Source organism: Dipodomys spectabilis, unplaced genomic scaffold, assembly GCF_019054845.1.
Source record: "Dipodomys spectabilis isolate Male_0828 unplaced genomic scaffold, ASM1905484v1 ptg000141l, whole genome shotgun sequence".
Lineage (NCBI taxonomy): Eukaryota > Metazoa > Chordata > Mammalia > Rodentia > Heteromyidae > Dipodomys > Dipodomys spectabilis.
The window spans coordinates 10,174,562-10,200,318 of NW_024870818.1; the positions used below are offsets into that span (position 1 = coordinate 10,174,562).

Here is a 25,757-nt window from a genome sequence, read left to right on the forward strand (position 1 = left end):
TCACAAAGCAAAGCGCAATCTCTCATAAGGAACTATCTGACTGAAAATCATCTGTACTCCCTGAAGTGACAGAAATAAAAACTGGGTTATATTTATGGACAGCTGACATTAAAATATATATCCAACTTTACACCACCACTCTACTTTCTAATAAGTGAAAACATGTCCTTTCTGAACATGTCAGGGGTATCTACAATCACTGGGTCACAATCCCAACAGGTCATATTCACATGACAGCAGTGGTCATCAAAGGCATTATCAAAGGAAATGATGTGACAGCCAATTTGATGCCAAACCATTAAGTATTCAATAAAACACAAATGTTAGATTATGCCTTTTATTACTTCATACACAATCACTTGTCTTCTGGCTTGTTGAAACAGTAAGTGAGACAACACTTGCCACAGTAATGCCTGTCAAAGTGGCTAGCCATAAAAACCCCAGCACCACATTCATCTGAAGGGCACTCTCGACGAAGACGGCTAATTTTGCCATTTTCATCCACCTGAAAAACACAAAATTTCTTGTAGGAGAATTGTACAAAACATTGTGAAACTTGGCTTAAAGACTTTTAACTCACATCTTGTAAGTGAAAACCATTGTAAGTGAAAACCATTGTAAGTGAAAACCATTGTAACCATAAATTTCTGGAGCCTGAGATCTAAGGATTGCGGTTCAAAGCCAGCCCAGCCAGGAAAGTCTGTGAGACTGATCTCGAATTGACCACCAGAAAACCGGAAGTGGCACTGTGGCTAAAGTGGTAGAATGCTGGTCTTGAGAAGAGCTCAGGGAGTGTTCAGGCCCAAAGTTCAAGCTCCCGACTGCCTCCCCCCTCCTGCCAAAAGTTCTTATAGCTAGAGACTGTAGACACTAACTGTATTTCCAAGTGGTAAATAGAAGCAAAAACCTAAACTCAGAACTTTTGCATGGAAGAATTAAGCAAAATCCTATTATGTAAGCATACTTAAATACCAAATAGGAAAAAATAGAGAACTTGAAAATCTCCTTTCCATGACACTGAATAGAAAAAAAAGTTGTAATGTAGTTCCAACCATCTCACAACCAAAATGTTTATGCTATTATCAGGGCCACTTCCAAATAAAACATTAACTTTGCAGGCCTTCTACACTTTGTTTGACATCCACTCACCTTGTAGTATTTCAGGACAGCCAATTTAACCTTCTTTCTCTTATGCTTGTTCTTCTTAGGAGTGGTGTAAGACTTCTTCTTCCTTTTCTTAGCACCACCCCGAAGTCTCAATACTAGATGAAGAGTGGACTCCTGTTAATGAAACAGGGAATGAGCCAGGCACTTATTATTGGATTAGTGAATCTATAATAGGACTGCTTAAGATTTTGAGATAACAAACCTTTTGGATGTTGTAGTCGGATAAAGTTCGTCCATCTTCCAGCTGCTTACCAGCAAAGATCAATCTTTGCTGATCAGGTGGAATTCCTAATTAAGAAAATTTCAGCAGAACAAGTTATTCACTCTAGATTTACAAAGCAACGATCCTAAATAGTATAAAATTACAAGAAAACATATTTCTCATTGTCACTCTGACCTTCCACCCTACTGAGACTTGGCTCCACAGGTTAATATTACTGGAAACAAAACATTACTTGCCTTCCTTATCCTGGATCTTGGCCTTTACATTTTCTATAGTATCCGAGGGTTCAACCTACGGAGTTTTAAAGACAAAAGTATATTGGTTGCAGCTAAGAAACAAGGATCGCGACGGACACGGAACCAAAGCCGGGAGGAGATGCTCCCCGCGGAAGCCCCTCCAAGAACCTTCCTCCCCAGCGCAGGGCGGGCGGCGCGGGGCCTCGTGCGCGCGCCCTCCGGCGCAGGCCCGGCTTCCCTGGGCTCGCACCGCTGGGGAGTGTGCAGGCCCAGCCCTCCCTCGCGTCCGCTCCCCTCCCAGGCCGGCCTGAGCAGCCTTCAGAACCCCCGTCCGGAGCGTGTTCGAAGGCCCGGCGGCGACGGTCCCCTCAGGCCTGGCCCCGACGTGCACGCGAGGACCTCGCTCGGGCTCGGCCTCCTCGCACCGCAAGGCCGTACCTCGAGTGTGATGGTTTTCCCCGTAAGGGTTTTGACGAAAATCTGCATCCTGGCGGCGGTCCCACCTGAAATGGAAGAAAAAGAGGAGACTGGCTAGCTGTGGGGACGCCGGGGAGGACGCCGCACGAGCCACCCTCCGGAGCCGACCCGGGAGCGCACGCTCACCGCTGATGGCGGATCGGAAAGGAAGAGCGCCGCGCCGCCTCACGGGGTTTCCTGTCTGAAGGTTCCGCCCCTTAGGCGGCCACGGCAAATGCCGGGCTGAAGCCGTGAAGGCTGTCTAACCGAGTGCCAGATTGTGTCGGGAACCTTGCTTCACTTCCCAAGTCTGTCGTCCTCAGAATGCTCTCGAAGTAGTACACATGAACACATTGTTAATGCCTTGTAAAGACTTCATACAGTCGACGTGGCTACCGGGTTCTTTCAAGGGAAGGCGGGGGGGGGGGGGGGGGGGGGGGGGGGGAATGGAGACTGGGAAACGTGAGGGAGAAAAGGCGAGTGTATTCTGGGAATTGTAGTTTTCCACTGCTTTCTTCTCTCTAGGACTACTAGTCCCAAGATGCAATTCATATGGGCTGCTTAGTTACGGTCTGTAAGCTTTGGAGTCGGTGTGGGGAGCGGGGGATTCAGGTGAGAGGGAAGGTTAAGGGTAAAATAGTGGATTCGGGAGTGAAACGAGGATAGAAATGCTGGGAGAAAAGGTTGCAGGGGGCAGGAAAAGAGCGAGGTGCCTCCAAAGTGGTGGTGTCGATTTAGCGAGGGGCTGCATGTCCACAAGCCCAGGACGCGCTCTGGGACTCTGGCAGAGAAATCTCCTGCTTTCCCTACCAAAGCTGCAAAATAGATTAAAACAAATTCCCCCAAAGGGAGTAAACATCTTTTATATGAATACTTGATTTAGGATTTTTAAACTTTAACTGTTTTTTTTTTTTGTTTGTTTCTCTCTTTCAGGCCTACCAAAGTGTTTGGCTTTGTTGCAAAAGGAGGTGGAAATCTTACTCTTCTCCGGTGACCAGTGTGTAGGACTTATGTCAGTTCAGGAAATTAATAAACATGCAGTTCTCCCCCCTATCCTTAGTAGAAGCGACAAGGAATTTTTGGAAAGTATGCAAAGATACATAATTACCGAAGCTGAAAAGGTGGGCTGTAATGAGGAAGGACCTGCTGATGAATACTACATCATTTACCGAAATGTGTTTGATAAGGTATAATGTTTTTAGTTTTCACAGGGTAGAAACGATCTATGTTTAGCACCTGACACCCTTGCCTTGGTAATTAATACCACTGCTTGTTTGGCCATATTCTATTTGTCATTTTGACAAATTTTGACCTGTTTTTCAGGAAGGCATGGAGATTGCCGGACTTATATTTCCTAGCTATTAATGAGGGTTTATTATCAGTTATATTAGTTTAGCTGATCAACGTTTCTGATCAACAGCTTGCTCTCTGATAATCATTTTGACCCATCTTAAGGGGTTCTCTAATTTATTAGGTTGTAAACAAGAACCTGGTAGTTCCTAATTTTGGGGGTTTGTTTGTGGTACCACTAAAATCTTAGTTTAGGGTTGGGGATTTAGCTCAGTGAGGATGGCCCTGAGTTCAGTCCTCAGCTCTACAAAATAAAAGAAAACTCAAAACCAACTAAAATCTTGGTTTGAATTTGATTTAGCATATTAAATTGAGACCTAGAGCCATATGGGGTGGCGTATGCCTGTAGTCATAGCTGTTAGGGAGTCTGAAACTGGAAGATCCCTTATGGCCAAGAGTTGGAGGCTACCATGGGCAATTCTATGATATAAATAAGTAAATAAATAAATAAATATGGTAGAATAAGGGATCTGATGAAACTTAACATTAAGGATAATGGAAATAGATTAGAAAATATTATGTAACTTTTCATAACAAACTTGATTTTACCTTTTGTGACTATAAATAATTATTTCCTCTCATAAAAATTGCAGTTTTCTCATTTATCCTACCATTTGCCTAGCTTTCATTTTTTTACACCTGCCCAGAAGATTCCCTGACAATATATAAATGACATTAGTATCTTTTCCTTTTTTGGGGGGGAAGGGTCCAGTCGTGGGGTCTGAACTCTGGGCCTGGGCACTGTTCCTCAGCTTTTCAGCTCAAGGCTAGTGCTCTACCACTTGAGCCACAACGCCACTTCTGGCTTTTATTCTTTTTGCTTATGTGGTGCTGAGGAATCGAACCCAGGGCCTCATGCATGCAAGGCAAGTGCTCTACCACTGAGCCACCTTCCTAGCCCAGTATCTTTTCCTTTTTGCACAGATGAAGTACTTACCTGAAGACTTCAGTAAACTATTGGTCTTTGAGCAAAACAGCCATAGACTGACTCAGTTCTTTGCTTCATTGTCAAAATATTATATATTATGAGTCTGACTTTTTTCTAAATAAAAGCTTTGTGGCTCATGCCTCTAATCCTAGCTACTCAGGAGGCTGAGAGTTGCGTATCACAGTTCGAAGCCAGCCCAGGAGAGAAAGCCCATGAGACTCTTATCTCTAATTAACCACCCAAAAAGCTGGAAGTAGAGCCCAAGTGGTAGAATTCTAGCCTTAACATAAAAGCTTAGGGACAGCACCAGGCCCTGAATCAAAGCCCCAAGACTGGCACAATAAAACAAACTTAGTGCCTTACTTCAAGGAAAAGTGAGCACAGAGTAGTAGTGATACTTATGTGTAAGAGTATAAACCAGTCTTTTCTTCCTCTTAAATCATCCAGAAGAGAAACCATCTTGTAGAATTGGTACATTGGCACATTTCCTTCATTTTATATGTTGTGACCAATTATACTGCTGTTTGTCTTAGTTATTAGAATATATTTTAAATAATGGTAGTATCTTGAGTATGTTTCATATCTATCATGCTGAGTCATGATGAATCTATGGAATTATAATGAACCTTCCCCCTTGTACTATTTATGCATGCTTATAAGAACAGTTTTAGAAAACAAGAATGCTAAGGTTTTGCTTGTGTGATATCAGCAAAGAAAAGTTTATATATATATATATATAAAGTTATATATATATATAGTCATATATATATATATATATATATATATATATATATATATATATATGACTTGCTTATCTTTGCATGCCTGAATGCTGCCACTTGATTTTCTTTTATTTTTGCTGGTCCTGAGGCTTGAACTCAGGGCCTAGGCACTGTCCCTGAGCTCTGTGCTCAAGGCTAACACTCTATCACTTGAGCCACAGCGCCACTTCTGGCTTTTTGTTTATGTGGTGCTGAGGAATGGAATCTAGGGCCTCATGCATGCAAGACAAGCACTCTACCACTGAGCTACATTCCCAGCCTGCCACTTGATTTTCTTACTGAAGAGCTGTCTGCTTTAAGTAAGAATAGCTAGTTATAGTTAAGTCACGTTGCAGTTGGTATTCGTACATTTAATTAAGAGAAAACACATGAAGTTAAATAAAAAGTATTTAATCTACTTGTATTTCCCATTCTGCCCTTTTCTCATCCTCTAAGATTTTGTACATTGCTTAATTGTAAATCATACATTTATCTGTATAATAATTCTATTCAGGAATGAGAATTATCTGAAATGGAAAACAATAATTTTAGAAAGGAGAAATTTTTCTTGTAGGTTTTTTATTTCCTCATTCGTTTTACACATTTGATTATTGATTTGATTTGATTTGATTGAATCTGATTTGATTGATTCAAATGATTTACTTCCTTTGACATTCTGTCTCTCTTGGAAGGATCTAGTTGACCAGAAAATAATAGGTCAACTTACATCTCTACCTACTTGAAACTGGAGAGCAAATACAAAATCGTGTCTTAAGTGATTTGACTTGAAGAATTACACCTGACTCAAAACAGAGAGGGCCTGAAACTAATATACTCAAAGTTGAGGTTACAATGTAGAGAGTCAAAGATATAGTAAACAAGAAAGGCCAAAACTAAAAGAGTGAGCTTCTACAGAAATCAATGTCTTATGGGGGCAACTAGATGGAGCTTTTGTGCTCCTGATAGCTTTACAAGTAAGTTGTACAAATGCATGCCATTCCTCTTCCATATAAAATCCATGTGAGTCTTACACTTCAATATTTGTAGAGGCCAAGAAGGAAATATAAAGAGTTAAATGGGCTGGCTATAAGGGAATAGTAGTAGAGACTGGCAAAATGAAGAACCAGTCCAGTATAATATTCTAGCTATTATTGCCATTAAAGAGTGGACATTGGTTCACCTCAGAATTTTCAAGGAATGCTAGAAATGTGGTTTAGGGGTAAAATTCCCTACAGTAATGTATTTTTGTGGTTCAGACTGAATTGCCAGCTGTATTCTACCTCCTGTGGTATCCAACTTTACATTCTTTTTGTTGTTGTTGTTGCCAGTCCTGGTACTTGAACTCAGGACCTGAGCACTATCCCTGAGCTTCTTTTGCACAAGGCTAGCACTCTACCACTTGAGCCACAACACCACTTCGGGCTTTTTCTGTTTATGTGGTACTGAGGAATCAAACCCAGGGCTTCATGCATGCTAGGCAAGCACTCTACCACTAAGCCATATTCCTAGCCCCACATTTGCATTCTCTAATGCATTTTCTGTTTCTTTTAGCAAACTGCCATGGACAAGGATCAGTTTGTATTAGCTCCCCATAAATCTGAGTTGTCTTGGCTTGTTGGAAGATATCATAGTGAAGTGAAGGATGGCTAGGAGCAGCACATTGCTTAGTATAAGACCAAAAAGCTGTGGCTTCTGTTTTATGAAAGTTTCCTGAATTGGGTGGATAGGGGTATAGCTCTGTAAAAACAAAGCAAAACAAAACAAAAAATATTCAGATGCTCTTTTTTTGGTACTTGCTGCTGATTAATAGTTTCCTAATATCCTTTTTGTGTGTACATATGCTGGTTCTGGGGCTTGAACTCAACCTATGCACTTTCCTTGAGTTTTTTTGCTCAAAGTGAGCACTCTACCACTTGAGCCACAGCTCCACTTCTGGCTCTTTGCTGCTTAACTGGAGATAAGAGTCTCACAGACTTTTCAGCTTGGCTGGCTTTTCTCAAACCAGGATCCTCAGATCTTATTGTCCCAAGCAGCTAGGCTTACGGTTGTATGCCAGTAGTGCCCAGCTCTTTCTATCATACTTTTTTGATAGATTCAGTGTTGTTGTTTTTTTTTTTTTTTTGGTCGAGGGGCTTGAACTCTGGGCTTGGGCACTGTCCCTCACCTCTTCAGCACAGGACAAGTGCTCTACCACTTGAGCTACAGTGCCACCTCCAGTTTTCTGGTGGTTAATTGGAGATAAGAGTCTCACGGACTTTCCTGCCTGGGCTGGCTTTGAACCTCCATCCTCAGATCTCAGCCTCCTGAGTAGGTAGGATTACAGGCGTGAGTCACCAGTGCCTGGTTCTGGGTATTATCTAGCTAGAGAACACAGTGGGGATCAGAGGTAGCATAGACTTCAGAAAAATATTTGGATCAATTTTATTTATTTATTTTTTTTGGGGGGGGGGGTCCGGTCATGGGGCCTGAACTCTGGGCCTGGGCGCTGTCCCTCAGCTCTTCAGCTCAAGGCTAGCGCTCTACCACTTGAGCCATAGCGCCACTGCCGGCTTTTTTCTTTTCTCTGCTTATGTGGTACTAAGGAATCGAACCCAGGGCCTCATGCATGCAAGGCAAGAGCTCTACCACTGAGCCACCTTCCCAGCCCCTCAATTTTATTTCTATATATACTTTTATTTCTGTATACCTCTCTTAAGATTTCACTGGGCACTGGTGGCTCATGCCTGGAATCCTCACTACTCAGGAGACTGAGATCTGAGGATTGTGGTTTGAAGCCAGCCCAGACAGAAAAAGTCCATGAGACTCTTACCTCCAAAACTACTCAGAAAAAGCCAGAAGTGCCACTTTGTCTCAAGTGGTAGAGCACTAACCTTGAACACAAAGAGGCTCGCCCAGGCCCTGAGTTCAGGACCAGAAAAAAAAAGAGCCGGGTATCAGTGGCTCACACCTGTGATCCTAGCTACTCAGGAGGCTGAGATCTTGAGATCTGAGGATCAGCGTTCAAAGCCAGCCTAGGCAAGAAAGTCCATGAGACTCTTATCCCCACCACCGAAAACCAGTAGTAGCGCTGTGGCTCAAGTGGTACAGTACTCACCTTGAGCTGAAGAGCTCAGAGACCACACAAGCCCAGAGTTCAAGCCCCATGACCAAAAAAACAAAAACAAAAAACAGATTTCAGTGTATTTTGTAATGATCCACAAAGAGCATGTATGCATTAAATACTATTTTTAGTGCCTGCTTATGTTTGAGTTTGATGTAAAATTTTACATTTTAACAATCATGTTTGATTAAAAAGATAATGCTATTTGAAATGCTTTTGATCTGTAGTTTTTTTTTTTTAATAAATCAGTACCATAGGCAGACAAATCATATTTCAGGTTATAGAGTATGTCACTGCCTACAAATCCATTCTTACTTCAATCAAAAAAGCATATGATACCTTTATTGAGACAATAAAGAAAGACCAAAGAACTTCATTTTGTCTTCATGGAAAACTTAAAGTTTTGACAGCAAAGCCTACAGCTTTAGTGTATCACCAGAAAAGAAAGAACCAACTTGAAGAAAAGTGAGTATATTAGTAAGTTGTCAAAAAGTTCTGAGTCTTTTAAATTTCTTATTTTTGAAATTCAACTTTTATTTATTATTTTAGAAACAGGTGCTGCTATGTAGCTTAGACTGGCCTTGAACTTGCTCTGTGGCTTTGAACTCAACAGCCTGCTGCTTCAGCCTCCTACCTCAGAGCTGGGATTGCAGGCATATATCACCATGCTCAGATTTAATTTTTACTTAAAAGTCATATTGTTGTTATCCTCTCCCCTTAACTAATTTTTACATATTTCAAGTAAAGTATTAATTTTGTTTGTGGATTTTTTGATACCTCTTAATATAATTGGAGGTATATTATGGTATCATAAAATGAGGGATGTAAGTAGGTAGTTGTTTTCTTTCTTTTTTCTTTTCTTTTCTTTTTTTTTTTTTGCCAGTCCTGTGGCTTGAATTTGGGGCCTGGGCACTGTCCCTGCACTTCTTTTGCTCAGGCTAGTGTTCTACCACTTGAGCCACATCACCACTTCTGGCTTTTTCTATTTATGTAGTACTGAGCAATGGAACCCAGGGCTTCACTCGTGCTAGGCAAGCACTCTACCACTGAGCCACCTTCCCAGTCCCTAAGTTGGTAGTTCTTTCAGTTAATTTCTTAAATGGAAGATTTGCTAGTCTAATTTCTTGACTGCCATCTGAATTATAGCAGATTGCAGTAATCAATCCTGTAATGCTCAAAGGTAAGTAATCCCCTGGGGAGGATAGCGTGCTCATTCTTGTTGAATAGTCTCCTATTTGTAGTAAATTATACTAAGTTTGACCTCCATTTCTGGTAATATGGCCAGTAACCTATTAGGACAGACTACTTCGAAAGAAAAACTTTTGCTAACTTTTTGTCTTGGATGGGACATTATCCCTTGCCTTACATAAAGTTTTTGTTTTTAAATACCTTTCTGAGGGGCTGGGAAGGTGGCTCAGTGGTAGAGCGCTTGCCTTGCATGCAAGAGGCCCTAGGTTCGATTCCTCAGCACCACATAAGCAAAAAGAAAAAAGCCAGAAGTGGCGCTGTGGCTCAAGTGGTACAGTGCTAGCCTTGAGCTGAAGAGCTGAGAGACAGCACCCAGGCCCAGAGTTCAGGCCCTATGATTGACAAATAAAAAAGAATGGCTGGTGGCACAGTCCTTGTAGACCTGTTTTATCCCAGCACTTGAGTGTCTGAGGTAGGAGAATCACAAGTTTGAGGCCAGTCTGTACCATAGCAAGACCCTGTCTCAACTCACCTCCTCCCTAGCCTCCAAAGGTTTTCAGTTTTAGTTTTCTGTGTGATGCAGAATAAAAAGTAATGTTTACCCAGGCTCTGGTGGCTCATGCCTGTAATCTTAGCTGCCCAGGAGGCTGAGATTTGAGGATTATGGTTAGAAGCCAGCCATGGTAGAAAAGTCTGTCAGACTTTAAGCTCCAGTTAACCCCTAGAAAACCAGAAGTTGAACTGCAGCTCAAAGTAGTAGAGGGCTAGTCTTGAGCAAAAGCACAGGAACCGTGCTCAGGCCCAGTTCAATCCTCACACTCACACACACACACACACACACACACAAGCCAGATGGGTTGTTGTCCAGTGGGAAACCCTCCTCACACAAAGCTATGATGATACACGGCCACACCATAGTAGAATATACCAGAAATTAACTGTCAGTTCCTAGAGACTGGAGAGAAAATTACTTTCTACTCACCAGTCTTCTGATGAGTTCAAGGCTTATTTTGGGGGTGATGATATGTTCTGGAATAAAATGGAGGTGATGAGTGGACAATGTTTTGAATACTAAAATTCACTGAGTTATACAATTTGCAAGGGTGGATTTCAAATTATATGTATCATAGCAATAAAGAAAGACAGAGTGAGAAGATCCTATCTAATCACAGCTCTAAAAGAGAAGAGAAGCCAGACGCTGGTGGCTACTCAGGAGGCTGAGACCTGAGGATCGTGGTTCGAAGCCACCCTAGGCAGGAAAGTCTGTGAGACTCTTATCTCCAATAAACCACTAAGAAAACCAGAAGTGGCCCTGTGGCCCAAGCAGTAGAGTACTTGCCTGGAGCTGCAGAGTGCAGGGACAGTGCCCAGGCCCAGAGTTCAAGCCCCATAACCAATAAAAATAGAAGAGAAAATGAGATAAAGATAATACTTCAGACTCAGCCTCCAATAGCTGTGAGCTGTGAATGTTTACCTTCTTTGTGGATGTAATAAACTGAGGCTTTGAGGCAGGGAATCTGTCCAGATGTGTCCTAGCACAAATAAACATCTGCAAAAGAGACAGAGGAACCAGTGACACCGGCAGTGGAGAAGGCCGTGAGACTGGCAGTGGAAGTTCAGCAGCCATGGAGTCCTTGCACCCCCCAAAGGAACTGATTCTCCCCTAGAGTTTCCAGGGAAGGCCACCCCTTAAGTCATTTTGATTGTGGTCATTTTGATTCTGGCCTCCAGAAAGGTGAGAGAATAAATTTCTGTTGTTTTCAATCACCAAGTATATATATTGTCAGTTGTGGGGCTTGAAACTCAGGATCTGGGCACTGTCCCTGAGCTCTTTTGCTCAAGATCTACCACTTTGAGCCACAGTGCTACTTCTTAATTGGAAATAAGAATCTCATAGACTTTCCTGCCATGGCTGGCTTCAAACCATAATCCTCAGATCTCGACATTTTGAGTAGCTAGTTCAATCACCAAGTTTGTAGTCACTGCACTGCAAACTGTGCAATGATTTACAAAAATAAATTTTAAATTGCAAAAGTAATTTTTGGCCAAGGAAAAGACTCTGTGTGGGGGAAGGGGGCAGATTATGCTTAAAATGGATTTCCAAAGAGGCTAAAAATCAGTATTAAATTTTATTAATGCCCTGAAAGAAAATTGTTCTCTATTTGTGAGATCCATTAACCTTTTCAGGGCATTAAAAAAATTTCTACCTAGTATATAGTGGTTTGAAATGAAAATTAGCCAAGATAAAGCAATGATTTAACCTGTTTATTCTTATGATTTAAGAATTAAATTAATTGAAAAAAAAAATGTAAGAACTCCTTTCTGTTTTTTAGAATGAGGATGATTAAAAAGAATTCCTTGATGATTCAATTGCAAATAGATGAAATCAAAGTGCTTAGGGCCGAGTATGAGAAGAAAAAAGTAAAGTATTGTTCTTTCTCCAAAGATCCTTCAAAAATGATTCCAGGTACTGAATTCTGTTTAAAATATTTTAAAGACATTCAATGCAAGGAAGTATTTCCAATTTAGTACCTGTCATACAGGTACTAAATGTGTGGCTATGTATGTATACATCTTCCAGTGGTATAGAAGCAAACTTAATCACAGTTCTAGGTAGATACATGGGAATGAAACAACAGTAAAACCATCCCAAAAAAATCATTCCAGACTGGAACTCAGTCAGACTGGGTTACATAAAGTATAATGTGTACTCTCAAGTATGGTTCTTGTGTCAGTATCAGCATCACTATCAACTGGGAACTGTTTGGAAATGCACATTCTTTGGCATTATCACACATTTAATGTGTCAGAATCCTAGTGACTGAGTTCAACAGTCAGTGTTTTATTATGTTCTGGTTATTCTGATGTACTCTACTGGCATATGTATGCAAAACTTTAGTGCGTTATATTTGATAAATACTACTGATGTTGATATTAGTGTCCACTAATTGTATATCTTTAATACTTGCTACATTTGAAAGAAACTAGAATATATCCTAGAATTCATTCAAGATTCGAGAGATTTATATGATTTATATCCATATGAATGGTGGAGGGAATTGGAAATATTCTGAAGGAAACAGACTTTGAAAATAAATACTAATATGTAGAACTTAAAGGTTATCATGTTACTGTTTATCTTGAGGCAGAATCAATCACTGAAAATTCTGGGAAGCCAGAATAAAAGAAGCTATGCCTTATAGTTACTCCATACTAGAGAATTGCAACAAAATTTGAATGATCATGTATTTGATAAAAATATGGAATAGATTCACTTTCAAATAAAGAAATTATGATTAACAGCTAGCCACTGTTGGCTCAAGCCTATAATCCTAGCCACTCAGGAGGCAGAGATTTGAGGATAGAGGTTTGAAGCTACTCAGGAAGAGAAGTCTTTGAGACTTTTATTTCCAGTTCACCACATAATGCTGGGTCTGGAGGTATGGCTCAAGAGGTAGAACACCAGCTTTGAGTGAAAAAGCCATGTGAGTGCTCCAGGCTCTGAGGTCAAGCCCCAGTATTGGCACAAAAAATAATTGTGATTAGCAAAGGCCAAGTAAGATAATATGAGTAAGTACAGAGAAAGTAACAAATTGACTAAATGCTGGAAAGATTCAAAGTGATATTTTTAATTAAAATACAATAGGATTAATCTGGGAAGTGGGTTGGAAGAGAGAAGTTTTGAGCTGTGTCTTAAAGTCAGCAGTTGGTCTGGATATGAAAGGAAGACATTTGAAGTTGTGTATGTTATGACTAATGAACACAAGGTGGTGGTAAGAGGAGAGATGACTGAAGATTTGGCAAGCATTATAATTTTGTGTTGGAAAAAAATAAACTGATTATCCAGGAGTTAACTATGATAAAGTAATGGAAAATTTGGTTACGGATAAATATGTTGATTAAAAAAAAGTCACTAGATGGAGAATCTTGGTGTTATAGAATAGCAGTCTTTAGGTGTTTTCAGGCTATGTTGATGAGGTCATTAGGAAAATGTTTCTGAAGCTAAAGTTGTATGTTCTAACAGTGATCAATCTGACTGAGTTATTTAAAACTCTAGCCATTTACAGTTTCTTAATTCTTCTACTTTTGAATTATTGAGATGTGGATCTCAGGGCCTCATGCTTGAATGCTCTACTACTTTAGCCAGACTTGCAGGCCATTTTACTTATCTGGAGAGCCTGGGCTGTGATCCTCCTATTTAAGCTTCCTACATAGCTGGAATGACAGGTGCTTGTCACTGTACTACTCTGTTGATTAAGAAAGGGTCTCATAAACTTTTGGCCTGGGCTGGCTCAGGATCATGATATTCATGATCTCTGCTTTTATAATAGCTAGGGTTGCATGTGTGATCTACTGTACCCATTTTATGCAACTTCTACTTAAGTTCAATAAGCTACAAGTAGATGCTACCATACCTGGCATGGGCCTGGTGATATGTATCTGTAATCCAAACCAACTGAGAAGTGCAAATATAATGCCAGACTAGGTAAAGATAGCAGTGAGACTTTTACTGAAAAAAAAAACAAAACAAAACAAATAAAATCTAAAGGACTGGAGGCATAGCTCAAGCAGTAGAGTGCTTTCTTAGCATGCACAACAGGAAAAAAGTCTGTATCACTATTTCAAAATTACTTTTATAATACAGTAAACCTATCTTGCTAAAACATTGTTTGAATGCACACATAGACACATGGGCACATGGCTGGCCTTATTGTTTCCTTTCTTATAGGCATGGATATCCAAGACTCTTTCAATCTAGAAGCTCTTGGTAAATATATGAAACAGCTTAAAGATAAATATGAAGACATCAAACAAACTATGCTGATAAAATATATACCAGCTCAGAAAAAGGCTGATTTAGATGAGGAAATGATTATGTTATTAAAACGACGAGATGAGGCAGAAAATCTGAACAAAAAATTACAGTTTCGGTATGGAAGTTGATTATATGTTTTCAAAATGTGAAGCGTTAATTTATGCTTACTTTACTATTGCACCACTTGATTTTAGGCTTGGTATGTCATTGATTTTTTTTTATCTTTGTAGTTATCAAAGACTACAGATTATTTCACATGCACTGACTGTATGGTTGGCGTCTGATAGGAGTGTCTCATTTCAAGAGATCGTGGAACAAATTCAGGAAAGCATCGAAATACAGGGCAGTTCATCTGTATTTTTTTATTTAATTTTATTTTGTTGTAAAGGTGATGTACAGAGGGGTACAGTTACATAAGTCAGGTAATGAGTACATTTCTTGTCGAAGTGTTATCCTCTCGCTTGTTTTCTCCCATTATCCTTCCCCCTTTTCTCCCTCCCCCAAGTTTTAAGTTCATTTCCAACCTAGTATCTTGTGAGTATAGCTGTTGCATTGGGTCATCCTTTGTCCTTGTTTCACCATTTTGTTCTTCCCCTTCCCTTCCCCAAATTAGATAAACATACATATAAGACACAGGGTACCAGAATCAAAAACAGTGACAACAGGGGACAAACCAAAGGGGAAAAAAAGAAAGAACTTCATACAGTACATTAAAAACAACAGCATCAACAACAAAAATCCCTATTATTTCCTTATCTTGGAGTTCATTTCGATTAGCATCATTTTATATGGTCACATGTACATAGCTATTGAGCTATTGTGCTCCTCTACTACAACTATCCTAATTATTACAAATGAGGGAAACCTCATGGAGCCTATGTTTCTTTGGGTCTGGCTTACTTCACTTAATATGACCTTTTCCAAGTCTTTCCATTTCCTTGCAAATGGGACACTGTCATTCTTTCTGATGGAAGCATAGAATTCACACACACACACACACACACACACACACACACACACACACACACACACACACGTATGGTAAATAATGCTGCAGTGAACATAGTTGGGCTGGTAGCTTTTTTTAATGTAGAAAAATTATTGGAGTCTTTATTATACAGTTAACAGCTGCAAAGACCTGCAGCATGCAAATACACATAACACAGCCAGGAAACATGCTAAAGAGGAAAGAAATAACAAAATCAATACCAACAAAACAATTCAGCTCCAGTGGAGAGCTGAATTGTGCTGCCATGATGACTGGAGATGAGCCGGGGGACAGGACACAGGACACCATCACAGACACATGTGGCATCCTCCCTGAGGCTAGGCTGGTTGGGTCCTAAATAGGTCAGTGCAGGGGGCAGATCCTCAGGAAATTCCCAGTCCCAGGCACTAGACTGAGAGTAACCTATCAGCCAAGTGCCTGCCACTGCCTCCAGGGGTCCGGGCACACCCATTTGTGCTAGTAGCTTTAGTGTGGTCTTGTTTGTGATCATTTGGATAAACACCCAGGAGTGGAATTGCTGGATCATAGGGGAGTTCTACATTTAGTCTTTTTTTTTTTTTGGGTCCGGTCATGGGGCCTGAACTCTGGGCCTGGGCGCTGTCCCTCAGCTCTTCAGCTCAAGGCTAGCGCTCTACCACTTGAGCCATAGCTCCACTTCCAGCTTTTTTCTTTTTGCTTATGTGGTGCTGAGGAATCGAACCCAGGGCCTCATGCATGCAAGGCAAGTGCTCTACCACTGAGCCACCTTCCCAGCCCTACATTTAGTCTTTTAAGGAAACTCCATATGGTTTGCCAGGGCGGTTGAACCAGTTTGTATTCCCATCAACAGTGTAGTAGCATTCCCTTTTGGCCACATCCCCGCCAGCATCTACTATTATTTGTTTTCTTGATAATAGCCACTCTAACTAGGATGAGGTGGAATCTCAATGTGATTTTGATTTGCATTTCTTTTATGGCCAGAGATGAATATTTCTTCATGTGTCTATTGGCCATTCTTATTTCCTCTCCTGAGAAGCCTCTTTTTAATTCTTTAGGCTACTTATTAATGGGATGGTTGTTTCTTTGGGAATTTTTTATTGGGGGGGATGTAATTTTTTGAGCTCTATGTATATTTTTGACATAAGGCCCTTTTCTGTTATATAGCTAGTGAAGATCTTCTCCCAATCTGTGGGCTTTCTATTGATCTTGCTAGCTATATCCTCTGCCATGCAAAAGCTCTTCAGTTTAATGCAATCCCATTTATCCAGACTTTCTTAGATTTGTTGTATTTCTGGATCATTATTTAGGAAGTTTTGACCTGTGCCAAGGAGCCCTAGCATATCCCGTATCCCTTGCTATACTATTTTTATTTATTTTTATAATGTTTTATTGAGATTAAGTGATTGCATAAATTTCACAGTATGTGAGATAGTGATACTTGTTAAAGTCACAAACACATTTTAACCTTCAGAAGACAAATTGTCATTATCATGGTCTATAACATTTGTGAATTCTATGAGCTTTGACAATACAATTATTTCTTCCACATGGGGTGATATGTACATTTCTTTCCTTTTACTTAATGTAAGCTGTTCCCTCTTTCCCTCTCATTTCCTCCTTCCCATTGCTACCCTTGAGTTGTTTAATTCTTTTTTTTTTTTTTGTCAGTTGTGGGCTTGCATTCTAGGCCTGGGTGCTGTCCATGAGCTCTTCAGCTCAAGGCTAGCACTCTACCACTTGAGCCACAGTGCCATTTCCAGTTTTTTAGTGGTTTGTTGGAGATAAGAGTCTTGGAGACTTTCCTTGCCTGAGCTGGCTTTGAACCGTGATCCTCAGATCTCAGCCTCCTGAGTAGCTAGGATTACAAACCTGAGCCACTAGTGTCTGGCTGTTTAATTCATTTTATCAATGTCCTATGCTCCTCTGTTGTATATTTTCCCCTGTTTCCCTCTGTAATACGACAAAATGAGTGGAGGTCCTTTGTTTCTCAAGTCTTGTTTACTTTGTCATATCTCCTTGCATTTTGGATTTAACATCCATATATCAGTGAGACCATGTGCTGTTTGTCTGTCTGCTCTTGACTTACCTTGCTCAAAATGATTTTTTCTAGTTCCATCCATTTCCCTGTGAATGCCGTTATTTTGTCCTTTCTAACGGTTGTATAATATTCCATTGCATATAGGTACCACAATTTTTGTATCCATTCATTTGTAGTGGGGCATCTGTCCTGGCTATTGTGAACAGTGCTGAAATGAACATGAGGGTTGCGTGTGTCCTTGTATCCTGATTCCTGTTGCTCAGGGTAGATGCCTAGGAGTGGTATGGCTGGATCATAGGGGAACTCTGTATTTAGCTTTCTGAGGTGCCTCCAGACTGCTTTCCAAAGTGATTATATTAGTGTACATTCCCACCAACAGTGCAATAAGGTTCCTCTTTCTCCACATCCCTGCCAGCATTTGTCGTTGGCTGACTTTAGGATGTGGACCATTCTGACTGGGGTAAGGTGGTATCTCAGGGTTGTTTTTATTTGCATTTCCTTTACAGTCAGGGATGATGAACATTTCCTCATGTGTTTCTTTGCCATTTTATCTCTTCTGAGAAGTCTCTCTTTAGCTCCCTTACCCATTTCGTGATTGATTTGTTAGATTTGGGAGGGATTAGTTTCTTGAGTTTCCTGTATATACTGGATATATTGTCTGGTAAATACTATTTCCCAATTAGTTGGCTGTCTTTCTAATTTGGTAGCTATGTCTTTAGCTGTGCAGAAGCTTTATATTTTAAGGTAGTTCCATTTGTCGAGTCTCCAATTTGTTGTGACCTTGGGACTCTGTTCAGGGAGTTCCTGCCTGTGCCTATAAATTCAAGTGTCTTTCCTACTCTGCCTGCAGTAGTTTCAGAGTTTCAGGTTTGATGTTAAGGTTTTTAATCCATTTTGAGTTGATGTTAGTGCATGGTGGCAGCTAGGATCCTAGATTTCTGCATGTGGCCGCCCAGTTTTCCCAGCACCAATAGTTGAAGAGGCTATGCTTCTTCCTTCCATTCTATGTCTTTGGCTTCTTTGTCAAATATCAGCTAACTATAGGTATGTGGTTTTAGTTCTGGATCTTTCAATCTGTTCCATTGGTCTTGGGGTCTGTTTTTGTGCCAGTATTAAGTTGTCTTTACTGTTATGGCTCTATAGTAGAGCTTGAAATCTGGTATTGTGATCCCTCCCACATCATTTCTTTTGCCTAGAATTGCTTTGGCTATTCTAGGTCTTTTGTTGTTCCATATGAGTTTTTGGATAGTTTTCTCTATTTTAGTAAAGAAAATAATTGGGATTTTGATGGGAATTGCATTGAATTTGTTTATCATTTTTAGCAGAATGGCCATTTTCAGAATATTAATTCTGCCTCACCAAGAACATGGAAGGTCTTTCCATTTCCTGGTGTCCTCTGTGATTTCTCTCTTTAGGCTTTTATAGTTTTCACTAAATAGTTTCTTTACATCTTTGTAAAGGAGGTTAATTTTTTGAGGTTATTGTGAATGGGGTTGTTTCCTTGATTTTCCTTTCTGCTTGTACATTGTAGGTGTACAGAAAGGCAACTGATTTATTTGCTACTTTGCTGAAGTGGTTTATAAGCTCTAGGAGTTTGGGAGTGGAGTTTTTGGGATTGTTAAGGTATAATGTCATCTGCAAATAGCGATAGTTTAATTTCTTCCTTCTCTATGCAGATCCCTGTAATGTACTTTTATTGCCTTATTGCTCTGGCTAAGGATTCCAGGACTATATTGAAGAGGAGTGGAGAGAGTGGGCATCCTTGCCTTGTTCCTGCTTTTAGGAGAATTGGTGGTAGTTTTTCCCTGTTTAGTATAATATTGGCTATTGGTCTATCATATATGGCTTTTATTGTTTTAAGGAATGTTCCTTCTATTCCTATTTTCTCCAGAGCTTTTTTTTTTTTTTTGTCAGTCATGGGCATGAACTCTGAGCCTGGGCGCTATCCCTCAGCTCTTCAGCTTAAGGCTAATGCTCGACCACTTGAGCTATAGCACCACTTCCGGCTTTTTCTGCTTATGTGGTGCTGAGGAATTGAACCCAGGGCTTCAGGCATGCAAGGCAAGCACTCTACCACTGAGCCACCTTCCCAGCCCCTCTCCAGAGCTTTTAACATGAATGGATGTTGTATTTTATTAAAAGCCTTTTCCACATCAATGGAGATAATCATGTGGTTCTTGACCTTGGGTCTGTTGATGTGATGGATTACATTTATTGATTTATGTATGTTAAACTATCCCTGGATCTCTAGGATAAAGCCTACTTGATCATAATGTATTTTTTTAAAAATATTTTCTGGATTCTGTTGGCTAACATTTTATTGAAGAGCTTTACATCTGTGTTCATCAAGGAGAATCATCATCTTTTTTTTGTTGGATCTTTGCCTGGTTTGGGGATCTGTGATATTGGCTTCATAGAATGAGTTCAGGATTGCTCCCTCTGTTTCTATATCTCAGAAGAGCTTGAGGAGTATGGGTATTATTAGTTCCTGTTTAAAGGTCTTATAGAATTCCATAGTGAATCAATCTGGTCGTGGGCTTTTCTTTGTTGGAAGACTTCTGATTGTTTCCTCTATCTCATTGTAAGTTATTGGCTTATTTAATTGACTTATTTCTTCTTGATTCAGTTTGGGCAATTTGTATTTCTCTAAATATTCATCCGTTTCTGCTAGGTTTTCCTAGTGAGTATAGATCCTGAAAATAGTTCTTTATAATTGTTTGGATGTCTTGGATGTTTGTTGTAATTTTTCCTGTGGCATCTCTGATCTTGATGATTTGGGTCTCCTCTCTTCTTTTTTTCGTTAATCTTGCCAGAGGTCTGTCAATTTGTTTTATTAATTTTATTTATAGTTTTCTTAGTCTCTATCTTGTTAATTTCAGCTCTTAGTTTGGTTATCTCACTCGATCTAGTAACTTTGGGTCCTTTAATATTTTAATAGCACAAACAATTAAAGTCAATTTCCCCCGAAAGCTTAAAGAATGAGGTTTCTAAGTTGAGTTTAAAAAAAGTGAAAAAAGGGCTGGGAAGGTGACTCAGTGGTAGACCGCAGGCCCTGGGTTTGATTCCTCAGCACCACATAAGCAAAAAGAAAAAGAAAAAAGCTGGAAGTGGTGCTGTGGCTCAAGTGGTAGAGCACTAACCTTGAGCTGAAGAGCTGAGGGACAGCGCCCAGGTCCCAGAGTTTAGGCCCCACGACCAGAACCCCCCCCCCCAAAAAAAAAAGTGAAAAAATAGGCTGGGTACTGGTGGCTTATGCCTGTAATAAGAGGCTGAGATCTGAGGATTGTGGTTCAAAGCCAGCACAGGTAGGAAAGTCTGTGAGACTCTTAACACCAATTAGCCACCAGAAAACCAGAAGTAAAGCTGTGGTTCAAAGTGATAGAGTGATAGTGAGCAAAAGAGCTCAGGGACAGGGCCCAGGCCTTGAGTTCAAGCCCCATGACCACCACAACCAAGAACAACAACAAAAAAAAACTGGCAAAAATATACTTACTTCTGATAGTTCCCTGTTGCCCTTTGTATTTCTTCCTTCAGCAACTGACAGATAGCTGCTAAAGCATAGACATAATGAGCCAAACAGAGAATACCTGAAAATGTACTTGAAAATAATAGAAAAGTCCAGGGAGGTCACTCAGTTTAGGAAGAGGTTGATGCTGTTTGAAACCAAAGCAATAAACATGTTTATTTTCTATAGATGAACAATCAATGTCTTATGGTGTTTTTTTCTCCCAATATTTACAGTTGAAGAAATTGTAGCTGATGAACTTTTTGAAGACAGTCTAAGCAAGGCAAAAGAAGCTGAAATTATGCTTTACTACATTGAAAGGCAAACATTTTAAATACTTTGATTTCCCATACTTAAGTAGCAGCATTTACTATTTATTCAGTACCTCAATGATCCAGAGTCTTGAGATTTTGCATTTTGAAAAAAGTATTCAGGGCTGGGAATGTAGCTTAGTGATAGAATGCTTGCCTAGCATGCATGAAGCCCTGGGTTCGATTCCTCAGTACCACACCAACAGAAAAAGCCAGAAGTGGCACTGTGGCTCAAGTGGTAGAGTGCTAGCCTTGAGCAAAAGAAGCTCAGGAACAGTGCCCAGGCCAGTGCCCAGGCACTGAGTTCAAGCCCCAGGACTGGCAAAAAAAGAAAAAGAAAAAAAAAGCATCCAAGTTAACAAGCTAGAAATGAAGCTAGAACTTTATTTTACTTTTTCATAGATCACAGGAGTAAGCCACCAATGCCCAGCAAAAGAATTCTTTCTTAGCTCAGTGCTGGTGGCTCATGCTTGTAATCCTGGTTACTTAGGAGGCTGAGATCTGAGGACTGTGGTTTTAAGACAGGCCAGGCAGGAGAGTCCGTGAGACTCTTATCTCCAATAAATTACGAAAAAAGCTGAAAGTGGAGTTATGGCTCAAGTGGTAGAGTGCTAGCCTTGAGCAAAAAGAAGCTCAAGAATAGTGCCCAGGCCACAAGTTCAAGACCCAGGACTGTCAGAGAGAGAGAGAGAGAGAGATTTCTTGATTCAGTTTATCCTAGCCAATTCATCACTTTTTTCTCTCAATATTTCCATCTTATGACATATGAAAGTGATTTATTTCTCACTTGTACATATACATAGCATTTACTAGAAGTATAAGAGATCTATGATTGTTTTCTTTAAAAGTTAATTCAAATACCATAGGCTAATGTGTAATGAATTTATGCAGTATCATTATTCTTATAATCTGAACAGATTTTACCTGCTGAATTCCTTGTTATCATGGTACAGAGAAATGGGTAAAGATGACCCATTTGTATTTTCTTACATTGTATGATACTTCTCCAAGCCTACTAGTTTTCATGAGAGAAAAAATGTTAAGAGTAAAAGTTTTATATATTTTACTTAATATGACTTCAGTCTTCCCCCTTTGTGTTCCTATTTATTTGCAATACTACTTATTAAACCTGTTTGCCACAGTTTTACTCGTTGCAAGGCAAGGGTTTATTTGAAGACCTATGCCATAGGGAGTAGTGTAGAGGCTAAAGTTAACCATTATAGGTCCTGTGTTAGTCTAATATTTATTTGTGGGGCCGGTGCCTTAGCAGAGAAATATAGACTTCTAAATACCAAGAACACTTCTTGATTTCCACTTTGGCTGCATCTACATTCAATGACTATTTTTTGTAGATTGAGCTTCTAAGTAGATTACCCTAATTTGCTCTGATGGTGAACAAAAAGCAGACCCCAAACCAGGGTTTATTGTAAATTCACTTCAAGTTCTTCTCATTTGCTATGATTTCCCGTAAGGGATAAAGTACAGGATCAGGTTCAAAGTCAGCTGGCAAGTGACAATATTTTAATCAGACAAAACAAACACTGGAGTATTAGAGAAGAGTGAACATCTTGCAGATGAGTACATCTAATTACAATTGGTTTGTATTAGACATTTCTAATCAGTTTTCCTTCTTTTTTGTGTACCATCATAACACATTACAAAACGGAATGGCTGTAGGTTCAATGAATTAATCTCACTAGGTGAATATGAAATGGCAGCTTCTTTTGCGGCAAGCAGTCCTCGGAGAATCCTCCAGAACATTGGTTCAATGAATAAATTTAAAGGTAAGCATCCAAGCATTTCTCTTGGAATCTTAAAAATATATGCAACATTTACTTTGTTTTTCTTTGATAGAATGGAATTACAACCTGGGAGGCTAACGGTGGAGCCCACAATCCTGTCTCTACCATTACTGGTTCCTTAGCTATAACATTAAGGGATTTGATTAGATTTTCTAAATCAAATTATGAACTATTTCAGTATATAGAAATGTGCGGGAAACATGTTAGTACTCATGTATTCACTATTGTCAATTGTACTCCACATTCTTTTTGTTGTGAGGAAGACCACTAGGAGAGACCACATAGACGTAGACTATAGCCAATAGAAAGTCTTTATTACTGGCTGGAACTACATTGGGCAATCAGGTGCTCAAAAGTGCAGTGCCAAGCCTGATCTCATGGCCTACTTTAAAGCAGAAAACCCATCTCCTTATTTATTCAGGGGTGGAAAGCCCCTAATGTTTTTTTCCTGCAGGTGCAAGCCAAGTGTGAAGTTACAGAAGCTTAGACAATTCTGTAAGCGAACCCAAGAAGGGCAACATGACCCCTTACCATGATCATTTCTATGACCGGTTACTATGATTGTTACCTGGAAAGAGAAACAGAACAAGGGCTCCATATATCTTTAAATGTCAAACTATAAGGAACTAGTCTCACGGGTGGGGGTGCAGTCCTTTAAGATGGAGTCACAAAAGCAAAATGGAATTACAGAAGCTAAGAGTGAACTCTTAAGACAGTAGGATTTGATAAGCCCTAACACATTTTTGTTGTTGCTGTTGTTAGTCGTGGGGCTTGAACTCTGGCCCTGAACTTGAGCCACAGCATCATTTCCAGTTTTCTGGTAGTAACTGAGATAAGAGTTTCATGGACTTTCCTGCTCCCCGGGCTGGCTTTGAACTGTGATCCTCAGATTTCAGCCTCCTGAGTATCTAGGATTATAGGTGTGAGCCACTGGGCCTGACTGCCCTATCACATTTTAAACGATAACTTTCTTTTGGTAAAATGACATGCATACAACTAATGGTATACTTATTTTTTTGTATTACTGGAGGTAGAACCTAGGGCTTCATAGATGGTACACCTCTGAGCTATGTTCCCAACCTAAATTGTACACATTTAAACAATGTGATGTTTTGACATTATCCCTCCTATCCTTGCCATCATTCTACTTTCTACTTTCTCTACTCCCTCCCCATTCCCCATCCACTACCCCACGGCTCCCTCACCATGACCCCCTTTACTACCCTCTGCCACACCAGCCTTTCCTTCCATAGTCCTCAGCCAAGTACAGGTCTGTTTTTGGTCACAGCAGACTAGTTTGTATTTTCTATAATTTCATATGAGTAGGATCATTCAGTAGGCATTCCTTTTTGACTGGCTTTGTGTACTCAGGCATAAATACTTTTAAATTCATGTTGTTCGATCTGGCAATAGTTTATTCCCTTCTATTGATAAGTAATAGTTTATAGAAAGGATATAGATTGTTAGGTCCACTGGGTTCAGCTGGTATGAGAGGTGTGAATGAATTCACTAAGAGTCAGAGTGGTAGCTCAGTGCTGGTGGCTTACACCAGTAATCCTAGCTGCTCAGGAAGCTTAGGTTTGAGGATCATGGTTCGAAGTCAGCCCAGGCAGGAAAACTCATTAGAATCCTACTTCAATTAACCAGCAAAAAGCCATATTGAAGAAATGACTCAAGTGGTAGTACACTTTACGTTAGCAAGCAAGCTCAGGGTTTTCCTGCTACTGGCAAGGAAAAAATGAAACTCTAGTGGCCATCAAGAAATAAAGATTTATCCACTTTCCAAGAGCTATAGTCTGGTCTGGATGAAGTGATTTTTGTCCTAAACATGTAACACACTCCTCCTTCTGACCCAGATTGTAGGGACCCACTAGGTCTTGTTGCTGCCCAGGACCATACTTCTGTCTATTCCAAGTCAAACCCTACGCAATCCTGGATCTGTCAGCCTCTCTCTCTCTTTTTTAAATCACAACATAATCTCATTTCAAGGATCCTAATTTTGTAGCCAAGGAGCATCTGTTATGTATATATGCAGTGAAATATTACTCAGCCTTGTGAGAGTAGATGCTGCTATTTGCAACTACAGGGAGGGCATTGTGTTAAGTAAAATAAGCTAGATACAGATGAGCTCCAAAGGAGCTTTAGCTTCGGTGACTGTCAAAAAGTTTTGGCTTCCCTTGGCTTCTAGATTTCTGCCTCCATCTCACTTGGCATAGATAGATAGTGATAGTTATTATCTAAGAGCATAAGGTTTTATTTCTATGTATTATTAAAGGCTTAGGAAATGCAGAGGTGAAAGTAGTAATATGAAATAAAGAGGAAACCATTTCTTGGGTGTGTTTGACTCAAAGCTTTTCTTTCTGTAGAGGTTGGAAAAATTAGAGGAAGGACTCTTCCATTACTCTCATTTTTTGAGGCAATATTCAGCACAAGTCATGCTTTCAAACGTCCTATTAATAAGGAGCTAACCCTGGAAGGAATCAAATGCGGATTATCTGAAAAACGGCTTGATTTAGTCATCAATTGGGTCACCCAGGAAAAGTAAGAAAAATTAAACTTTTTACTTAAACTCTGACATTTGGTTAATATTGGTGTTTATTTTCAGAGGTATAATAGTTATCAATACATTATTTGTAGATTTAATTTAGGTTCTTATTAAACTGAGTTAGAAAGCATTTCCCAAGCATTCATTGAGGTGTAGTTACGGCAAACCACGTCAGATCAGAATGAGTTTATAGCAGTTCATAAGATGATTCATAACAACTCAATGGTAAACGGAAGTTGAACAATAAGGATAGAGAGGAATGAGTCAGTTTCACATTTCCCGAGAGAGAAAATGTAGGAAGAACCTGATTCTGGATAGGCAGTGGGTATGTGTAAAGGATAAA

The 25,757-nt window shown here is 39.9% G+C and overlaps 2 protein-coding genes across 3 annotated transcripts in view; one reads left to right on the forward strand and one right to left on the reverse strand.

Moving 5' to 3' along the window:
* Positions 1–318: 318 nt before the first annotated feature.
* On the reverse strand, positions 319–2,271 carry Rps27a (ribosomal protein S27a). The gene is made up of 6 exons (XM_042691254.1): positions 2,230–2,271; positions 2,065–2,129; positions 1,627–1,681; positions 1,370–1,455; positions 1,150–1,281; positions 319–505 (listed from the first exon to the last, which is right to left on the reverse strand). The coding sequence occupies exons 2-6, from the start codon at positions 2,110–2,112 to the stop codon at positions 356–358; spliced, it is 471 nt and encodes a 156-aa protein (XP_042547188.1). The 5' UTR covers positions 2,113–2,129; positions 2,230–2,271; the 3' UTR covers positions 319–355.
* Positions 2,272–2,623: 352 nt separating this feature from the next.
* Positions 2,624–25,757, forward strand: part of Clhc1 (clathrin heavy chain linker domain containing 1) — a 35,002-nt gene continuing 11,868 nt past the window's right edge. Inside the window, exons 1-9 of one of the 2 annotated variants that reach the window (XM_042691252.1) lie at positions 2,624–2,694; positions 3,016–3,269; positions 8,499–8,686; positions 11,743–11,876; positions 14,139–14,340; positions 14,456–14,568; positions 20,993–21,077; positions 22,745–22,851; positions 25,236–25,410. In XM_042691252.1, coding sequence (XP_042547186.1) covers positions 3,093–3,269; positions 8,499–8,686; positions 11,743–11,876; positions 14,139–14,340; positions 14,456–14,568; positions 20,993–21,077; positions 22,745–22,851; positions 25,236–25,410 — 1,181 coding nt within the window. In that variant the 5' untranslated portion in view covers positions 2,624–2,694; positions 3,016–3,092. Of the gene's footprint in view, positions 2,695–3,015; positions 3,270–8,498; positions 8,687–11,742; positions 11,877–14,138; positions 14,341–14,455; positions 14,569–20,992; positions 21,078–22,744; positions 22,852–25,235; positions 25,411–25,757 lie in introns of those variants that run through there. The other variant, XM_042691253.1, reaches the window with a different exon arrangement.